Source organism: Crocodylus siamensis, chromosome 2 (assembly GCF_052110815.1).
Source record: "Crocodylus siamensis isolate JL-2025a chromosome 2, ASM5211081v1, whole genome shotgun sequence".
NCBI classification, from domain to species: Eukaryota; Metazoa; Chordata; order Crocodylia; family Crocodylidae; genus Crocodylus; species Crocodylus siamensis.
In genome coordinates, this window is record NC_143396.1 from 185,115,621 (window position 1) to 185,133,093 (window position 17,473).

The window sequence follows — 17,473 nt, forward strand, 5'->3', positions numbered from 1 at the left end:
GTACTTTTACTACTGCCAAGACTAGGGCCTACCAAAGCCTAAGCCATTTTTTTTAAATTACATTAATGTTCCTAAGAGCTTGTCTACATGACCAAATTTCCCTCTTTTAGCCAAGTATCTAATCAAAAGTTTTAGTATAACCACTTTTTTTTTTTGTTAAATCAAAGACATTTCAATTCACTGCTTCTACACAGAGGAACTACAGGTACAACACTATGAGTGGCGATTTCACAGACATTTGTTCTACTGTCTTGCCTTCTGCATTGTGGTTTCTACTAGGTCACTAAGACCACTTGAAAATTTTACCCAAGATCTTGACGTCCTCCTGGATTTGATCCTCTAATACCATGGGAAAAAAATTACTGCACCCAAAAGAAGCCTTACTGAAGTCACTGTGGTGGTTCCATGTAGCCACAGTTCTCTGCTCACATTAAATTCAAAATACATGATCATATGCAGCATATGCACATCATGCGCATAGCATATACATGGCCATGTGCATATGTAGTCTTCACTTTTTTATTGCTGCTTTTTCCGATTAGATCACAATAGAAGCTATTTTAAACAAGTATCAAGGACAGAACAGCAGATTTAAAACTGGTTTGTCTTCTTGCAAGGGACTGTAGCAATTTCTGTTCAAATTGCACTATATTAAAAGACCAGAAAAATCCTTTTCTGCAAAGAAAAAAAAAAGGCTCAAAAATGTGTCAGGTATGAAGTAAAATATTCCCCAAAACAACTAGTTAGAGACAGCCTTTCAAAAGTGTTAAACCAAAGCCAAGTGAAAGTTAAAACCCATTTCAGTCCATAGGATCAACAGTTACATTTCAGTGGCACCTAACCACCCATCAAGTCAGACTACAATGTGAAACACCATACAATTTTTTTTTTAGTTTACAGTCTGTTTACCAACATCACACTTAAAATGCTCATATTGAGTTATATCATGAAGTGTAAAAACAATAAGGAACTTACTGGGTGGTTCACATTTCACACTATGAAATCTTCTCTCTCTTTCCCAAGATGAGGCTGTTGTAGATGAAGAGCCATAAACTGATGTTCCAGCTTCCTTTACAAAATAAAGGAACAAACACACACATATTAATGTTCAGTTTATTATACTAGATTTAAGATATGAACAATGACCTTATCAGCAGAATCCCTACCTTCTTGATGACCAAGTAGTCAAATAGCAAAAAGCCATATTGTGCCAACAAATTTATAGTAGGTCAAAATGAGAGAAACAAAGGGCTCTTACATGAAGTCCCACAGCACAACAGATCTATCAGCCACAATTTCAAAACCTAGCTAAACTGACCAAAACACAAATGAGAGCTACAAAAGCTATGTGTGTTCAGATACTTCCACATCTCACAACAATTACCACCGCTGCACCCAAACACATATTTAAAGAAAGACACACAGGCTAAGTTCAGAAATTACACATAAGCTAGTATAAGTGATCAGAAACCAACCTAAACCTGTAACAGCACAGAAGTTCATTGCACATAGACGAGTTCAAAAATGGCAGAACCTGGTTTACGATAGAACTGGATGGATGTGGTATCAGATTTAGTCAATTTAGGTTAGACTGGTCTATCAAACTTCTGTTCCGGACCACCCTGATTCAAGTTACGTCACAGTCCCCAGCATCCCAAGCACCATTGCAGTCCCCAATAACACCCCCACATAGGACAGGTGAGCTAGCTTTGGCCTGCACTCATCTGCTCCAGCCAAGCCAGGCTGGCCCAGCCCCCAGGCTGTCACAGTTCTGAGGCACCAAAGCCTCAGCTCCCCAGCCTTGCATCCTACATGTGCCTGTCAGCCAGGAGAGGTTGGAGGGTGGGGGGTGTGGAAGGGGGAATAGCAAGTGCCCTCGAACTTCTGGCCTTACCCAGTGCAGGCATCTGCTTGCCTCCCCCTCACTGAAGGGCAAATGTACTTTCCATTCACTCCCAATCTAATTTATGCAGCTTAGAGAAACCTGAATAGCTTAGATAGATTCTACTTCAGGCTTTCTGAATGTCTGTACTCTTAGCCTCAATACTAACATTCTCCTGATTTGGAAATTATCACCACCACCAAAGAAATCCAAACCCAGAATATCAGCTACTGCAAACTTATTTTACTGATGTATGAATGCAGTACTCCTAAAACAAAATTATGCTGATTACACTATCAAATGGAAGTCTTTCCACTACCTTCAGTAGACCCTAGGGTTAGCATTAGAAGTATCCCATCATCTTCCTTTTAATCACCTCTTGCCTGTCCCATGATTTGACCACATACTGTTCCAAGTTACTGCCAAGTTCTCCTATAATTCCTTTCTCCAAAGCATTTCCTATGTCTCCTCCACTTGGTAGCAAAGCCTTCTTGGGTACCTTGTTTTTCACTGATAAATCACCTGGAAGCTACTATGAATTAGGTACATTATAATCTTATTCTTTTTCCTTTCCTCAGTAAATTGCCTTTGTGTCTCCCAGTTTTGCCAGTGCATTCAACTTGTGTGTCCTCCTTTGTTGAAAACCCTCCATCCCATGTGTTTTTCTTTCTTTTTAAAAAACATTCCTTGACTCTTGTAATGCCCTTATCACATTTTATATTCTTTCAGCGTTCATCTCTATTTCTCCCCCAACCACATTAGTTTGCTTGACTGGACTGATTCCAGCGATAAAAGTTCATGTTGGCATTTTTAAAAATAACTTAAGTGTACAGTGTCTAAAATTTCAGCCTTGGCAATCATTCATCTGACAGTTTCTAGAAAATTTAAAGACATTCTTTAGGAACATTTTACCAAAATAGTTTCAATCCAGACTCCCTTATCATGCCTTTATTTTCCTCCTTTCTTCTTGACAGTGCAAACGTTTAGAGTCACATAGGAAAACTGAATTTTAAATTAAATTAAATATTGCAGGTAAATGCCCAACTACTGAATGTATTAAAAAAGTCTCACATTCATGCAACATTTTTCATAGCTCTTTGCACAAAATATCAGAGCCAATTTTATAGACTGCTTCTGAAAATGTGATTTGGATTTTCTAAGTTCCAAGGCAATGTAAGGTTCACAAAGAATTAAACAAAAACACTGAGATTCCATAATGATATATGTTATCAGTCTTCAGAATACAGTAATACAAGACAAACATCATCAGACCTGTTAGTTTAAGACCATTTCCTCTACCAAAACTTACAGGAAATAAGTGTTCAACATGACCAACTACTTTCTTTTCAAGTTCAGAAAGGCTGGGGTCAGTGCATCTGGAGTGAGGGACAGCAGCAGGGATGGGGGGGTGGGGGCGGGGAGTGTGCCTTGTGAAAGACAACAGAATGGGCTGGGGCAGAGCACCAGCATGTCATTGCCCCCCCACCAGGGGGATCAGGGGACAGCAGGGCAGGCCCTATGAGGACAGGCTGCGGGACCTGAACCTGTTCAGCCTCCAAAAGAGAAGGCTGAGGGGGAATCTAGTGGCCTGTTACAAACTAGTCAGGGGGGATCAGCAGGCATTGGGGAGGTCACTGTTTCCCCGAGCACCGCCAGGAGTGACCAGGAATAACGGTCACAAGCTGGCAGAGGGTAGATTTAGGTTAGATATCAGGAGGCGCTACTTCACGGTCAGGGCGGCTGGGGTCTGGAACCAGCTTCCAAGAGAAGTGGTGCAGGCTCCTACCCTGGGGGTGTTTAAGAGGAGGTTAGATGAACATCTTGCTGGGGTCATTTGACCCCAGTATTCTTTCCTGCCATGGCAGGGGGTCGGACTAGATGATCTGCTCAGGTCCCTTCCGACCCTACAGACTATGAAACTATTATGACAAGAGTATTTTCACATCAGTTGATGTAGAAATCATGCTTTCAAACTTAGAAGCATTTTAAACTGCTTTTAGAAGTATCCATATAAGGTACTATATCCTTTAAAAACATATCAAGTCCCAGCATCAAAGCTAACAGGTATAGCCAAAAGTTATATTTAAAGTAAAAATTCTCCATAATAAAGCTACTGCTTGAAATCAAGGCAGAAGTTAAAAAACAAAGCAGGAAGTAGCAGCATACAATTATAATTGGCGTTTTAAAAGTTCTTCAGAAATGTTATCCTAAGAGCACCCTCACCCCTAACACAAAGCATTGAATTGCAGGCAGGCACTAACCCAGCCTTAGTCATCTGCCCAAGAACACAGAACAGCAGAATTTCTTAATGCAAGGGATTACTTTTATATATCACACAATGCTGATTACTTTACAGCATACCAAATATTTTCGCATATAATATAAAATCTAGTAAATATGCCTTCATCTGATGAAGAGACCTGACACATCATCCTCACAATTTCTTATCTCTGTTTCAGCACTAACTAGAAGTACTGACTATATTTTTTCACAATGGCCCAAGTAGCCCTCTCGTCAAAAGCAGATTTACAATCATGACTGTACTCTCTAGAAGATCAAGCTACAACCTTAATTTAGTCTAGCCAAATTTAATTTGTAACATGTTACTCCAAATATATAATAGTACTCTGAATAATTTCATTCAATTCCTTCCTCTATTCACCCTGAACAAAATAATCTAATCTGAAGAATAAATTATAATCCTATAATATCATGCATCAGGCCGCATGCAAACACAAAAGAGTTTTCATAAAACAAAACTTCACAGTTATGTACATGAATTTACAACACTACTAATAAGTTACATAATTTACAGTTCAAATATGTTACCAGGTTTGGGGAAAAAACAATGTAAATACAGTTCAGTTACAATTTCTATATAAAATCTTCAAATGTACTTAATTTTACCACTTGTATATTTCATGTTCACAAGTTCTAGCATTCAAACGATTCATTCCTGCTTACAGTTTTGTAAAAAAATTAAAATCAGCAAAAATAAATCCCATCTTCTAAAGTACTAATGCTTATTTAAGAAGTTTGATTACAGAAAAATCATCTTTAAAGAGTATCACAGCAACATAAAAATACTTTGATGAGTTTAATGAGAAACTGCAAATTAAGTTATTTTTGTTATACAGAGCATTCCCTCCTCGCGATTAAGTTTAATTCCAACTTATTTCTAAAACTGAGTAGAAGATATTTAAAATACTGAACTGTTAGTATAGAATTTGATCAATGTGTGGTTCTCAAAAACTGAATGCTGTCTATCTGCCAAAAATATATTTCCCACAAAAGATAGCGTCAAGCGATTTATGATCTGTAGTTTCACATAGAAGGCAACAAAAGAGCCTCATACCATGTCCTGAATACTTAAAAGGAAAAAAAAAAAAAAAAAAAAGAATGAAAGAGAAAACAAGCCTTTGGTCTTATCTGTGGCTGACTTAATTACCTGTTTGTGGTTGTGTAGCATATTTTTCTCTCCACTGAACTTTTCCAGAAACAGAGAGAAAGAAGAAACAGAATCGGATTCTCTTTTGGGGCCCTGAGGAAGGAGTGCAAAACACTCTAGGCACAGTGAGGTCCTGCAGGTGGTGGACTCTAGGGACCTTTTTTTCCTATTAATCAGGGTAAAAATAAATAAATAAAAGACTCAAAGCAATTGCAATGCGAGCAAATAGCATAGCTGGTTAGCCAAAAAGAAAAAAATTCAGCACTGATTTACAACAGTCTAATGCTGTTAGGTCATTTGTTTTAATTTCATTTAATTGCTAATTGCAGTTTTGCAAATAGCAGATTGCTTTGTTTAGGGATGAAGGGGCCAGCCCAGTGTGGGCTTCCCTTAACGTGAGGATACCTCAGATCTGCCAAGATTTTGTTCTACATGCTAAATAAGCTCATATCTCCCAGTACTTCTAAATATCTCAATGCATTGTTAATAAAAGGTTATAACCCTGGAATTTCCCCCAGTTTAGTTAGGACACTGGGCTGGGATGGCCGTTTTAAGGAAAAGGGGAAAACAAATTTTATGAAAGAATTTAAAACGCAAAAATACAGTAATTTAGAGCTTCGGAATTGTAACAATTTACTTAGTTTAAGTTAGTTATGATTTCCTAAGGAAATCACTCAATTGTATTTGGCTGATGATGTCACAATGAACAGAATATTACACACTACATTCCAATACAAATTCTTTAAGATTTCTCATTTGCGAGAAACAAGATCTTTCCTCTTGTTAGTCATGAATCCTGAAAAAGTATTGCAGTGTGTTCATAAAATGTTTAAGACCAGTAGTTAAGGGTGGTTGCAGAGCTATAAAAATCACAGCCAATTCACTTCTGAGCACAAGTTATTGGCCTAATTTTCAAAATGTGCTAAAACATTTAAAGCAACTGCGGCTGCAATATCTTTCTCTGACGTGGCTAGATAGATAAACAATATGCTAAACAAGCAAGGTAGGATTTATCATCATCCCAGACTGGAAACAACAGGAAAAAGTGCTGCTAAACGCTAATTTGAGGTAGACTACATTTTTAGACATTTAATCACAGCAGTATGTGGAGGAAGCTGTCTACTCTGTTCCTGATGCACTTAAAAAAGTTTTGTGTGTTAAAGAGAGCCATGAAAATGTTTCCCTTTGCTTATTGCCTAAACTCTCATTTCATCAGCCACAAGAAACCACAAAGGCAGAGGATCACATGGTAAGTAACCTGACTAAAGACAATCAGAGTGCATGGTAACCTCTTTCCTACAGGTCTCAGATGGGCAGCTCTCATCCCATAGCGAGCGCACGGTTTCTTTCATGTCCAAAAAAAATGTTTCTCCCAAAGATCGTTTACCACTAAGACAAAATGAACCGGTGTCCAAGTTCCTAGCAAATGGAAGCTCCTCATAGGGAACAGGTAACTCACTGCAATTCTCCCCTAACACATGCCGCATACAAGATCCTGGGTGAGCCCTTGAATGTCCCCCCCACCCCCTTACCTGTTTTCCCAGGGCACTGGGATCTCCTTTCCAGAGTCCTGCACTGCTGCTGGTACTGGGGGAAAGAAGAACAAGGCTGAGTTTGTTCTGCAAAGGTAATCTGCACCCTTATTACTCGTGCATAACACACCAAGCCCTCGCTTCAGCCCTGTGGCTGCTCCAGCGCTCCCACTTTACTAGGGGTTTGTGCCCTAGCAGGCCCACTCCCATGTTGCAGGTGGGTTTCTCCAGCTTCCCTTCCCACCCTTCTGGGATGCCCGCCGCGGAAAAAGACCAAGCCCCCAGGGTCGCTTGGGTGCCCCTATTTCACCCAGCTCCAGATCCCTGGAGGCAGGAAGAAAAAAGGTGCCTGAATCCCTTCTCTGCCTCCTTCCCCTGCTCTTTGTGCCCTGGGCTGAAGGGGAAGAGGAGGGCGTGGTACCAGAGGAGACCTGGTGCTGCTCTTGGCGGGGCTCTCGGGACGTGCTGCCCGGGCACGAGGGGACCCGGCTGGCACCGCGCTGCGGGCACCCGCGCCTCTTACCTGGGCAGGTCCGGGGCCCCGGCGGGCGGGCGCGGCGGGCCGGCGCCCCACGAAGCCGGCGCTGCAAGACACGAGCGGTGTTAATCAGGAGGGAGCGGGGAGAGGGCGGCCCCCGCCCCGGCCCCGGCCCCGGCCCCGGCCTCACCTTGCGAGATCCAGAGGCAGGAGAGCGAGACGTAGAGGAGCACGCGGGGCGCCATCCGGCCGGCCCCAGGCACAGGCTGCAGTGTGTCTGCCCGCCGGGCGCAGGTGGCTGAGGCGAGGAGCTGAGCTCCGCCTGCCCCTGCCCGTGCCCCTGCCCGCTCCCGGGGGCGGGGGAGGAGGAGGAGGAAGCGGCGGCCCCCGGCCCGCCTGCAGCGGGGCCGCCTCTCTCCCTGGCCCCCCTCCGGAAAACCCCGCTGCTTTTTGGAGGCCACAGACACCCTCTTGAAGGGGCTCCGCTACTCCCCTGCTTTGTGCCTTCTCATCAAAAACGAGGGTTGGCAGGGACCTGAGGAAGGCCTCTAGTCCAACCCCCCTGCTTCAAGCAGGACCAGCCCCAACCGCATCATCCCAGCCAAGGCTTCAGTTTGCCCCTCCACAGATGGAGATTTCACAGCTATTGGCCACACGTAGGGGGTGCACGCAGGCACACGTGCACCCCCTGTGAAAAGGTGCCACTGAGGCTGCCGGTGGCGTCTGGAGGTGGTCCGCAATCGCCACAGGCCACCACTGACACTGCCGGTGGCGTCTGCAGGTGGTCACACACCACTGGTCAGCCCTCGCCACCCCACCGCTGACAGCGCTGCGGCTGCCTGTGGGAGCTCCCTGCTTACCGCCACCACACTGCTGCCACCGACAGCACCACCACCACCTGCAGGACCTCACTGTGCCCGCTGGCCTCCAGGGGCATGTGGCATTCATGTTCACAGCCGCTCTGGGTAACCTGTTTCAGTGTTTGCGGAAGAGCCTGGACCACTAGTCTGAGCACTCCTACAGGCCCTCTGGCTATTACTGTGGCTTGGGCTGGTGAATCACGCAATAAATGTAGATAGGCGACATGTGCAACATACTTCTGACATGATAAAAACAACTGTCCTGGCTCTAAAAAGAGCCACCCGGTTGCAAAGCAAGGGCTTGACAAGATGTAGCACTTCTAGAGCTGGTTTCTACCCGGCTTCCCTGTGCAAACCCTGGTTTCTCTTCAGAGTTTACAGAAGTAGGGGGGAAAAAGGTCTGAGGCTAAGGGAGAAGGAAAAGATGACTATGAGGTGACTCTAGGCACATGGTTTCTGCAGCTGAACTTTTCTTCCAGTTTATTCCCATGCCTATTTGTCTCACACTGGGAAATTCTCATCGGTAGGAAACAATGAAGAAGGCTGGCAGTTGTGACTGTGAACTCTGCTCTCCTCTCCCACACTCTATATGAGGGGATGAGGACACAAAATGTTGCCCTTGTCAATAACTAAATACAAGTACCAACCACAGCTGTTGGGCATTTTAAGGCATCAGTTACTACGAGCTTCAAGGGAATCACTTGCTTACGCTGAGCAGCCAGCAAGCAGTGCCAGTGGCTAATGGAAGCATTTGCCATAGCTGGCATCAGTATAAAAGGGGACCACTGAAATAGGTTTTGGAGCTGCAAATCAATCACTGAATAGAATTGAATTCTCTTTTGCTCATGTGAAAAGGACCAACACTGAGAGTACAGGCTCCTGGGCTAACTGATATGGTTGATTTCTACAACCTCTGACAACCCTTCTCTTTTCTTATAAACTCACACTCTGGTTGCCACTCTGAAGAAATCCTTCTTGGGCCTGCTTTCCCCTCACTCCTACCTGTTACTTCTTTCTTCCCTTCTAGTTCTCTCTGTTTGTTCTTCCATCTCTACCATTCCTCCTCCTTCCCCTCTCAAACCTCCTTGATGTCTCCCTCCCTTCTTTTCTATCCTTTCCCTCCCCCGTTTCCCATCGGCTGCCTCCTTCCTCTCCCTCATTCTTCTGGTTTGCATATCTTATAACACAAGCTTTAGAAGCTGCCAGTACCAGGTGAGAAACTATCTTGGATGAAAAGAGGTCTTTTCTGACTGCTTTGGGAAGTCTGTTAACAGTAAGTCATTAAAAAGATCTCTTTTCTCCCTTTGTAATTTGTCCCTGTGGATTGTGTTTCTCGCTGTACAAGTGTTTCATTTCTACTGAAATGATGGAAAATCAATGATGTTTTCACCAAGAATTCTGTCCCTTTGTAAGTGGTGGGGAGAGTGAAAGTGTGAGAGATGGATAGAAAAAAGTTTATTCTCTTTAACTTCTCTGTTGTTTTGTTATATCCAAATAATCTCAAGCAGATTTTTTTTAAGGCAGCATGCATTGACTTTGGTCCAGAGCAGAACCTCAAATGCACCAAATATTTTCCCTGAGCCACCAGAAATGCTACTTTGAAATCTATTGAAAATAACAGCAAGCTGTGAAAGCATTAGAATCCATTTCATACCTACAAAATAAATAGTGTAATCTTTTTTTGTAATCACCTATACTGTAAAAAAGTTTTTGTTCACCTGAAGATAGTTGTTAGCATAAAACAATGGCTGGCAACCTTTTCAGGCTGCAGGCCAGAATGACCCAGCTCAGGTCAGAGGCAGGTGCAAAAGTGGGTGCTAGGACCCAGCTGCTGCTGCCATATCTCCCCACTGGGGTATGGTAGAAGATCCTGCTGCCAAATGCTGCCAAAGCCCCGTGCCTGTGGCCCAGATCCAGGGGCTCCATGGGCTGAATTCAGCCACAAGCCATCAGTTGCCAACACCTCACCTTAAACGATTGGACCTTTTAATATTTTTTTCTCTAAATTCAGCAAGTTACTGACAACCTCTAGAACTGGTTTAAAGTCCATATAGGTGTGTTTTGGAATATATGTTACACTTATGCTACCAGGAATGAATTTGTGACTAAAACTAACAGGGAAAAATGCTGCATCATATTAGTCATATGTGAAATAACAGAACCTTCAGGACCATCACAAAGATTACTGGATTGGAAACATGCTGTTTTGGAGAGAGGGGTGGGTGGGTGGGTGGACTTGTGTGATCTGTATATGGGCTTTATGTGCTCATGCACAGAGAAACATGAAAACTATCATACTACAACAGACTAGTTGTCCAGTAAGTCTGTTATCCTGTCTCTGATGTGTTCTTCATCAGATGATCCAGGGAAGGTCTAAAATCTCCATAAATACCTAGTTCTGTAATGAAGGAAGGACATAATTTCTGACTTTACCTGGCCAAAGTATCCCCTAAAGTATGTTAACAATTATTTTATTTAAAGTATATATACCTAATGCTCTTACTAAAAGCTTTACTGTTATAATATCTGAAGCAGGGAATTCCACAGAGTAGTTGTACTTTTTTTAATAATGTATATTATATACTTATATTTTATATTAAGTTATACATTATATAAAAAATATCCCCACCACCTTTATCCCTTTCCTTTCATTTTAAAATGCCTTCATTTTTTTTCATTATAGGGTATGATAAAGCCAGTCAGTTCACTAAACTGAGCCCCTCTCTACACTTGTTTTATGTTTTTTAACATAAAGGGGAGCCAGGAATGATTATGCATGGACAGCTTGGAAGAAGATATGCATGTGCCCACTGATGCTCTGGGTTGGTAGAAGAAGACAAGGGAATTAAATTATATTGTGGAGGAATCTCTACTTAGAGCAGATTTTAAGGATGACTTCTGGGAAGGTCTGAATGCATTTTATCTTTTTCTATACTTACATTTAAAACGTGTTCAGCTGTTTCCATTGTTGACACTTGATGTCAGCACCGGATAATATTTGCCATAGTGCCCTCAAAGGCTTTCCTGTTTTATAGTCTAATCATAACATAGAGGGGATAGATTTATTGAGAACTAATCTTCCAATAACTTGGTGGGTGGCATCTTGATACATTCAGTAAATTGGAAACAAGGTAACATACCTCCCTATATAATAATATTGTCAAGTTTATAAACCATTTTTGAGCTATGAATAATATATTCAAATTGAAATCGGAATATAATGGTGTAGGAAGCCACAGTGACTTTTCTCTATGTCTGTTGGTATGTAAAAAATACAGAGAACTCCTTTGGAGCCTTTAAGTTCCACCTACTCTGAAAGGGTCAAAGGAATCTCCTTCCCATGGTGCCTTAAGGCTCCAAGGGTAAAATTTGTCCCTAAATGAGTGGTTTTCAACCTTTTTAGACTGGAGAAAACCCCTTCATAGTTTCAAGGCACTGCTCAATAGACTCAGAAAATGCCAGTTCTTAGTTTTCACTCATGTTTTGACTACAAAGAAATAACAGAGCAAGTCTTCTATTACAAAGAACTCAGAAAGACCACAACAGGTCAGAATGTTTTCAGTGCTATGAATTTCTATTTGAAAACTCTGGGTTTATCTTGTAAATCATGTTTTCACACCTAACAGTACTAACATTGCTTGGCATCCAGGGCCACAGACCCTGGTTGAGAATCATTGGCCTAGACAAAGGTTCAGGATGCACTAGAGCCAAGTGGGAGCTGATTGCAATTTAACTAGTACATAGGCAATAGTGCACCTCTGGAGAGAGAGAAAGTTGATGCTTTCCTAATATGGAAAGCTGGCATATCTGGGCTATTGCTTTAATTATCACCAGTACAGAGAACAAGGTGCCACAGTCATGATTTCCTGTATGGAAGAAAAAATGTATGCTTCTTATATTCAAATGATCTACAAGCAGTTTGTTTTACACAGTAGATTATGCAGAGCTCATCTATTGATTCATACATGACCTCTAGCTCATTCCTTGAGAGCACCAACATCCTCTGTACTTAACTGAGGTAGGGTACCCATCAATTTATATTCAGTCCTAAATTTCCCTTGACAAGGGAAATAACCAGAATGCAGCGTGGTCCACCTGCACACTCATGTACCACTACCCCTGTTGGCAAGAAGATGGTGTAAGAGTCCAATGTGTGACCTGTGAGAGCTCCTCCACATCAGGGGATCTTAGCCTTGTAAGTCTTGAATCCTGAGATTTGTTAGATTAAAACCCGAGCTCCTAGAGAGATGATTTTACAGAAGAATCTTAGCTTTCATGCAATGTTTGCTGTGCTCTTGGTATATTGCTAATCCCAAGAATTCCAATCTCTTCAGTCAGCACCCTTTCTTCCCTACATTTACTACTAAGATTGGCCTATATTTGCATAAAACTATAAAAAAAAAAAGGGGGGTGCGATTTTTATTTGGCTCCTGGTGTAGAAGTCCTTCTACTTTGTATATACAAACCTTAAATGGAAACTGAGATTGCCTGTAATCACCTGAGCATCTGGGGCTTTAAAAAAAATGGAGACTCTCAATCAAATTGTGAACTGACAATACTCCTATGGATTGCAGAGAGATGCTTGGAAGCACGGCTTCCTATACTCTAAAGAAAAGGTTAAAACCTAAGAGGAAAATTAAAAAAACCCAAAAACAAACAAAACATCCCAGAACAAAATAAAACCCAAACCTTCCAAATGTATTTTACAGAAGTGTGAGGGTGATGTTGTAGCCATGATGGTCATAAGAACATAAGAATTGCCATTTATTGGGTCCGAGCAATGGTCCCTCTAGCCCAGCATCCTGTCACACACAGGCAGAGAGTAGATGCTGAAAGGGAGAATGAACTGGGTACAACCAGGGTTTTTTTGCACTGTTCCTCTCTCACTTGCAGCCTCCAGCATTTAAAGGCTAGGAAGTCCTAATTCAGGGGCTATATCCCAAACTGCCTTGCACAATAGCTACTTATACACCTTTCTTCCAAAAATTGTCCCATCCCTTTTTGAATCTGGCTGAACTGTCAAGTTCTGCAACATCTGGTACCAATGTGGCTCACACTTCAATTATATGCTGTGTGAAATTAGGTCTACCCTTTAATTACACACTGTTAGTTTTACATTTACTGCCTTCTAGTTTTATTTTGTGACCCTTAGTTCGTGTCTTATGAGAGAGGGTAAATGATAAATCCTTATCTACTTTCTCTTTACCATTTAATATGTTGTAAACCCTCCTCCCCATTCAATTGTCTCTCTTTCAAAAGTGAACAAGACTGGCCTCTTTAGTCTCTCCTCATGTGGAAATCCTTTCAAAGCATTCATAGTCCTTGCCCTTTTGTAAGGCAAAAAATTATGGTCCAGAAATGAGGCAAGAGGCAAAGATGTTTTAGGGTGATCTCTTTTTTTTATTGGCCCATATATGTAGTTTATCCTGAAACGTAGCCAGTTGGTCCAATAAAAAGTACCACCTTAACAATCCTTCCCTTTTGCATAAATGTAGTTTTACACACACATACACACACACACACACACACACGCGCGCGCGCGCATATATATGTGTGTATATGTTTATGTGTAAGTATGTATTTATATTTGTATGTATATGTGTATTATAGAGTATATTAAATATAAATAATTAATATGTAATTATATTATGTGTTTGTGTTCTATATTATATTAAATACACGTAATTATATTAATTATATATAATTATGTTATGTGTATATGTGTCTATGTGCATATATGTGTCTGTGCATATATGGATGTATGTATATTTATGTGCATGTGTATATATGTTTGAGTGTGTGATTTTATTAAATATAAATCAGATTATATATATTACATTATGTATATATGTGTTATACATGTACATACGTGTGTATATATTTATGTGTATGTATGTGTATGTTTGTGAGAGATATGTATATGTTATGTTAAATATAAATCATTACTTATATTAATGATATATAGTTACATTATGTATATGTGTATATATATTTATGTGTATGTATGTGCATGTTTGTGTGTGATTTGCATATATTATATTAAATATAAATAATTATATTATATATCATTACATTATGTGTATATATGTGTGTATATATTTATGTGTATGTCCATGTATACATGATTGTGCATGTGTTATTTATGTGTATCATATCAATTATATACACGATACATGTGATTAATATGATTTATATTGAATATAATGCACACAGATAACACACACGCACACATATACACGATATATACGTTTGTGTGCATGTGTTATTGATGCGCACCCTATTCAATATACATCACAATAACCGTATATATCATGGGTATATATGTTTGTGTGAACGCTATTGATATACGAAATATAAATCACATTAATTATGTGTATGTGTGTACATATGCGTGTATATATGTCTGTGTGTCCGTATGTGCGTGCGATTTATATATAGGATATGAAATATAAACTATATATCACCTTTTATTACAAACCCCACTAATCATATCAAATCAGGCTAGTGACAGCCTATTAAAACCTATCCATGACACGTGTTAGCGCCCCTCGAGGCGCACGCTGGACTCCCCGGCGGCTCCGGAGCTCGGCCTGGACGCAGCCCCGCGGGGCCCGGTTCCCGCTGCCCGCCGGGCCGGGGCGGGCCAGGAGGGCGGAGGCAGGTGCCCGCTGGCGCCGCTCCCCCTGGCGGCGGCCGCCTCCCCCCGCGCGCGGGAGCCGGGAGCCGGGAGCCGGTGCGGGCGCGGCGGCGGCCTCGGGCATGGAGCGCAAGGTGGCCCGGGAGTTCCGGCACAAGGTAAGGGCCGGGCAGGGCGCTCCGCGAAGCACGGGGGAGTGCGGCTGTGCCTCCGCGCTGCCTGGGGCGGGAGAAGGCGCCTCCCCCCCCAAACTTGGCCCTGCCATGAACTGCCCGGCAGGTGAGCTGGGAGCCAGGCACTGACAAGCCCCCAGCATCCTCGTCCCAAAAAAGGGCAGGCGTTTAAACTGTCCTTGGGCAGTCCAGAACTTGTAAAGAAAAGAAAACAGAAGACTGGGGGTGGGGGAAGCATCCCTTGGGGTGCGTAAGGGGGAAGAGCTGCCCTTAGTGAACAAAAGCCGCTTTGTTTCACGGGGAAAGGAAAGAGAAGCAGCCGTAGCAGCCAGCTCTCAAAAGGGGAAGAGAAAAGCGAGGCCCAAAGTCCACGGCCCAGCTGTTTCCGGGAGAGCGGCATTAAAGGGCAATGTTCAAAAGGGATTTGGACCCGCCTTGACATTTGTGTGAGCAATGGTGCATGCAGCCATCGGCAGCAGACGCTCTTGAGAAAGCTAGCCGCGCGCTTGGGGCGACAGGGCGCTTTGTCCCCGACCCAAGCAAAGCCTTGGCGAAAGGCCGTTACTTGGTGTGTAGCCACTTTTGAAAAATAAAGGCCAGCGTTTAGTAAGCAAGTTCAGCCTGAAGCCTCTGCTGAAAAAGACTTTCTCAAGTTTCCAGTTGAGATTTTTCTTTTTCCTCAACCTTCCTTCAAGATTGTCTCTACTAGGCAACTGGTGGGTTTTTTTACCCAGCTTCTGATGAGAGAACATAACTGGATGTATCTGTATATTTTTATCGTTAAGCAGAGAAGTATCTTAAAAGCTTTTAGAAGCAATATCTTAAAATGAGGTAGAGGGACCGAGAAGAAACCTTTACGGAGAAGCAACTCCAACAACATAAATGAAGGCTCTGGATACATTTTGCAATTGAAATTTACGGCTGACTATAGTTGTCCAATAAAAATTTCCACACCGCTAACTGGTGTGCACTTAGCACAGGGTTGGGTTAGGTTAGGTTAGGTAAAGCCTGAGCTTCTGAGTCAATAATTACCACCTTGGGTCTTTTACCCTATTCTCTTTCATGTTATGTATCATTTATAAATAATCTTGGGCATGAAAGTAAAAGCGATGCATGTGCAAGTAAATATTACCTTTATAAGGAATTCAGGATCCAGCCCTTTGCTTAAATCAGCCTACAACACCAACATATTAGTTTGTTTTTTTAGTTCAGAATTTTGTATATTTACTCTTTTGAGGTACTGTAATAAAAATATCCAGACATAGCCTCTGAGTTTCTTATCAGTTGTATGCATTTTATATTTGATTTTTTGTAATTTTATTATTTTCTCCCTTTCTGCCAGGCAGAAGTTATAACAGTTTACTTGCATTTCCCTCTGTGTTCCTAGAGGAAACCAAAAGGTCCATACAGTATCTTGAAAGCTGGCATATCTGGGCTATTGCTTTAATTATATACCATTTCAATTACAAATTTTGTATCACGCAGTTCAGATACTGTTCCCATGTTTTGTTCTATTGAAGAGACAAATGTATGCCAGATGCCAAATTACTTTAGATGGGTATGTTTTGGGGTTTAATCATTATTATTACTGGAAATGAAAAATAAATTTGCAATGAAATTAACTGTCTTATGAAACATCCGCAGGCAAACTATTTACTTAGTAGTAGTCTACAATTCAGAGTTACACAACCTTTATAAAGATGTCCTTAAATGAATATGTGCCATTTCTGTATCAGTTGAGTTTTTATTTTGAATCTATGTAAATAGTGTTTTATTTTCTAATGAAAACGTCTACATTTATTTTTCATGTCATTCTCTGTAACTGGTGTAAGGTGATATAACTCTTGAGACGCACAATAGTGTGACTCTTGACCGTTTGGGTAATAGCCCACATATCCTAACTGACTTGGGTTAAGTAACCAGGCTATATATTATTTGTACAGTCTCCTTAAAATGTATTTATTTTCCAATCTAAGTATTTTTTCATAGTGTAAAATTGAGGCGATGTTGTAACGGCTTGTTCATCTCTGGTTTGTTTGTACCCTCCTAGGCTTAATAGTATAGTTAATGAAGCTTGCTTAAGGAAAGAACAAATCTTGCATTTATGATGTGTGTTCATACTTACATATAGTATCCTTTGTCTCCACATCTGTTTATTCATAATGCATTTGGATATTAAACCTATATTGACTGCAGAGATAGAAACAGGAACTATTAGATTGAGCTAAACCAGTGGTAAGGTATTCTGTTTCTGATAATGGCCAGTATCAGAATCTTCTAAGAAAGGGGAAAGAAACTGCAACTGTAGTATAACTTGTCGAAAACCTGTCCGTAACAGCACCTAACACTTTCCAGAGGCTAGCTCACACACTGAAATATGAGTAGTTTATATTCTTTTTATATTTTTGTCTCCCATGTAACTCTGGGTGATCTCTGTAGTCAGATAAATGTCTCCTTAATTAA

General features: G+C 41.5%; 2 protein-coding genes across 2 annotated transcripts in view; one reads left to right on the forward strand and one right to left on the reverse strand.

Moving 5' to 3' along the window:
- The window catches only part of OTOG (otogelin), a 206,966-nt gene extending 199,310 nt beyond the window's left edge, over nt 1-7,656 (reverse strand). The window contains exons 1-4 of the mRNA XM_090032569.1: nt 7,531-7,656; nt 7,386-7,446; nt 6,863-6,917; nt 976-1,069 (exon numbers count right to left, since the gene is read on the reverse strand). Coding sequence (XP_089888695.1) covers nt 976-1,069; nt 6,863-6,917; nt 7,386-7,446; nt 7,531-7,585 — 265 coding nt within the window. The 5' untranslated portion in view covers nt 7,586-7,656. The remainder of the gene's footprint in view (nt 1-975; nt 1,070-6,862; nt 6,918-7,385; nt 7,447-7,530) is intronic.
- A 7,136-nt stretch (nt 7,657-14,792) lies between these two features.
- USH1C (USH1 protein network component harmonin) overlaps nt 14,793-17,473 on the forward strand; it is a 94,508-nt gene continuing 91,827 nt past the window's right edge. Inside the window, exon 1 of the mRNA XM_090032570.1 lies at nt 14,793-14,995. Within this exon, the coding sequence (XP_089888696.1) occupies nt 14,960-14,995 (36 nt within the window). The 5' untranslated portion in view covers nt 14,793-14,959. The remainder of the gene's footprint in view (nt 14,996-17,473) is intronic.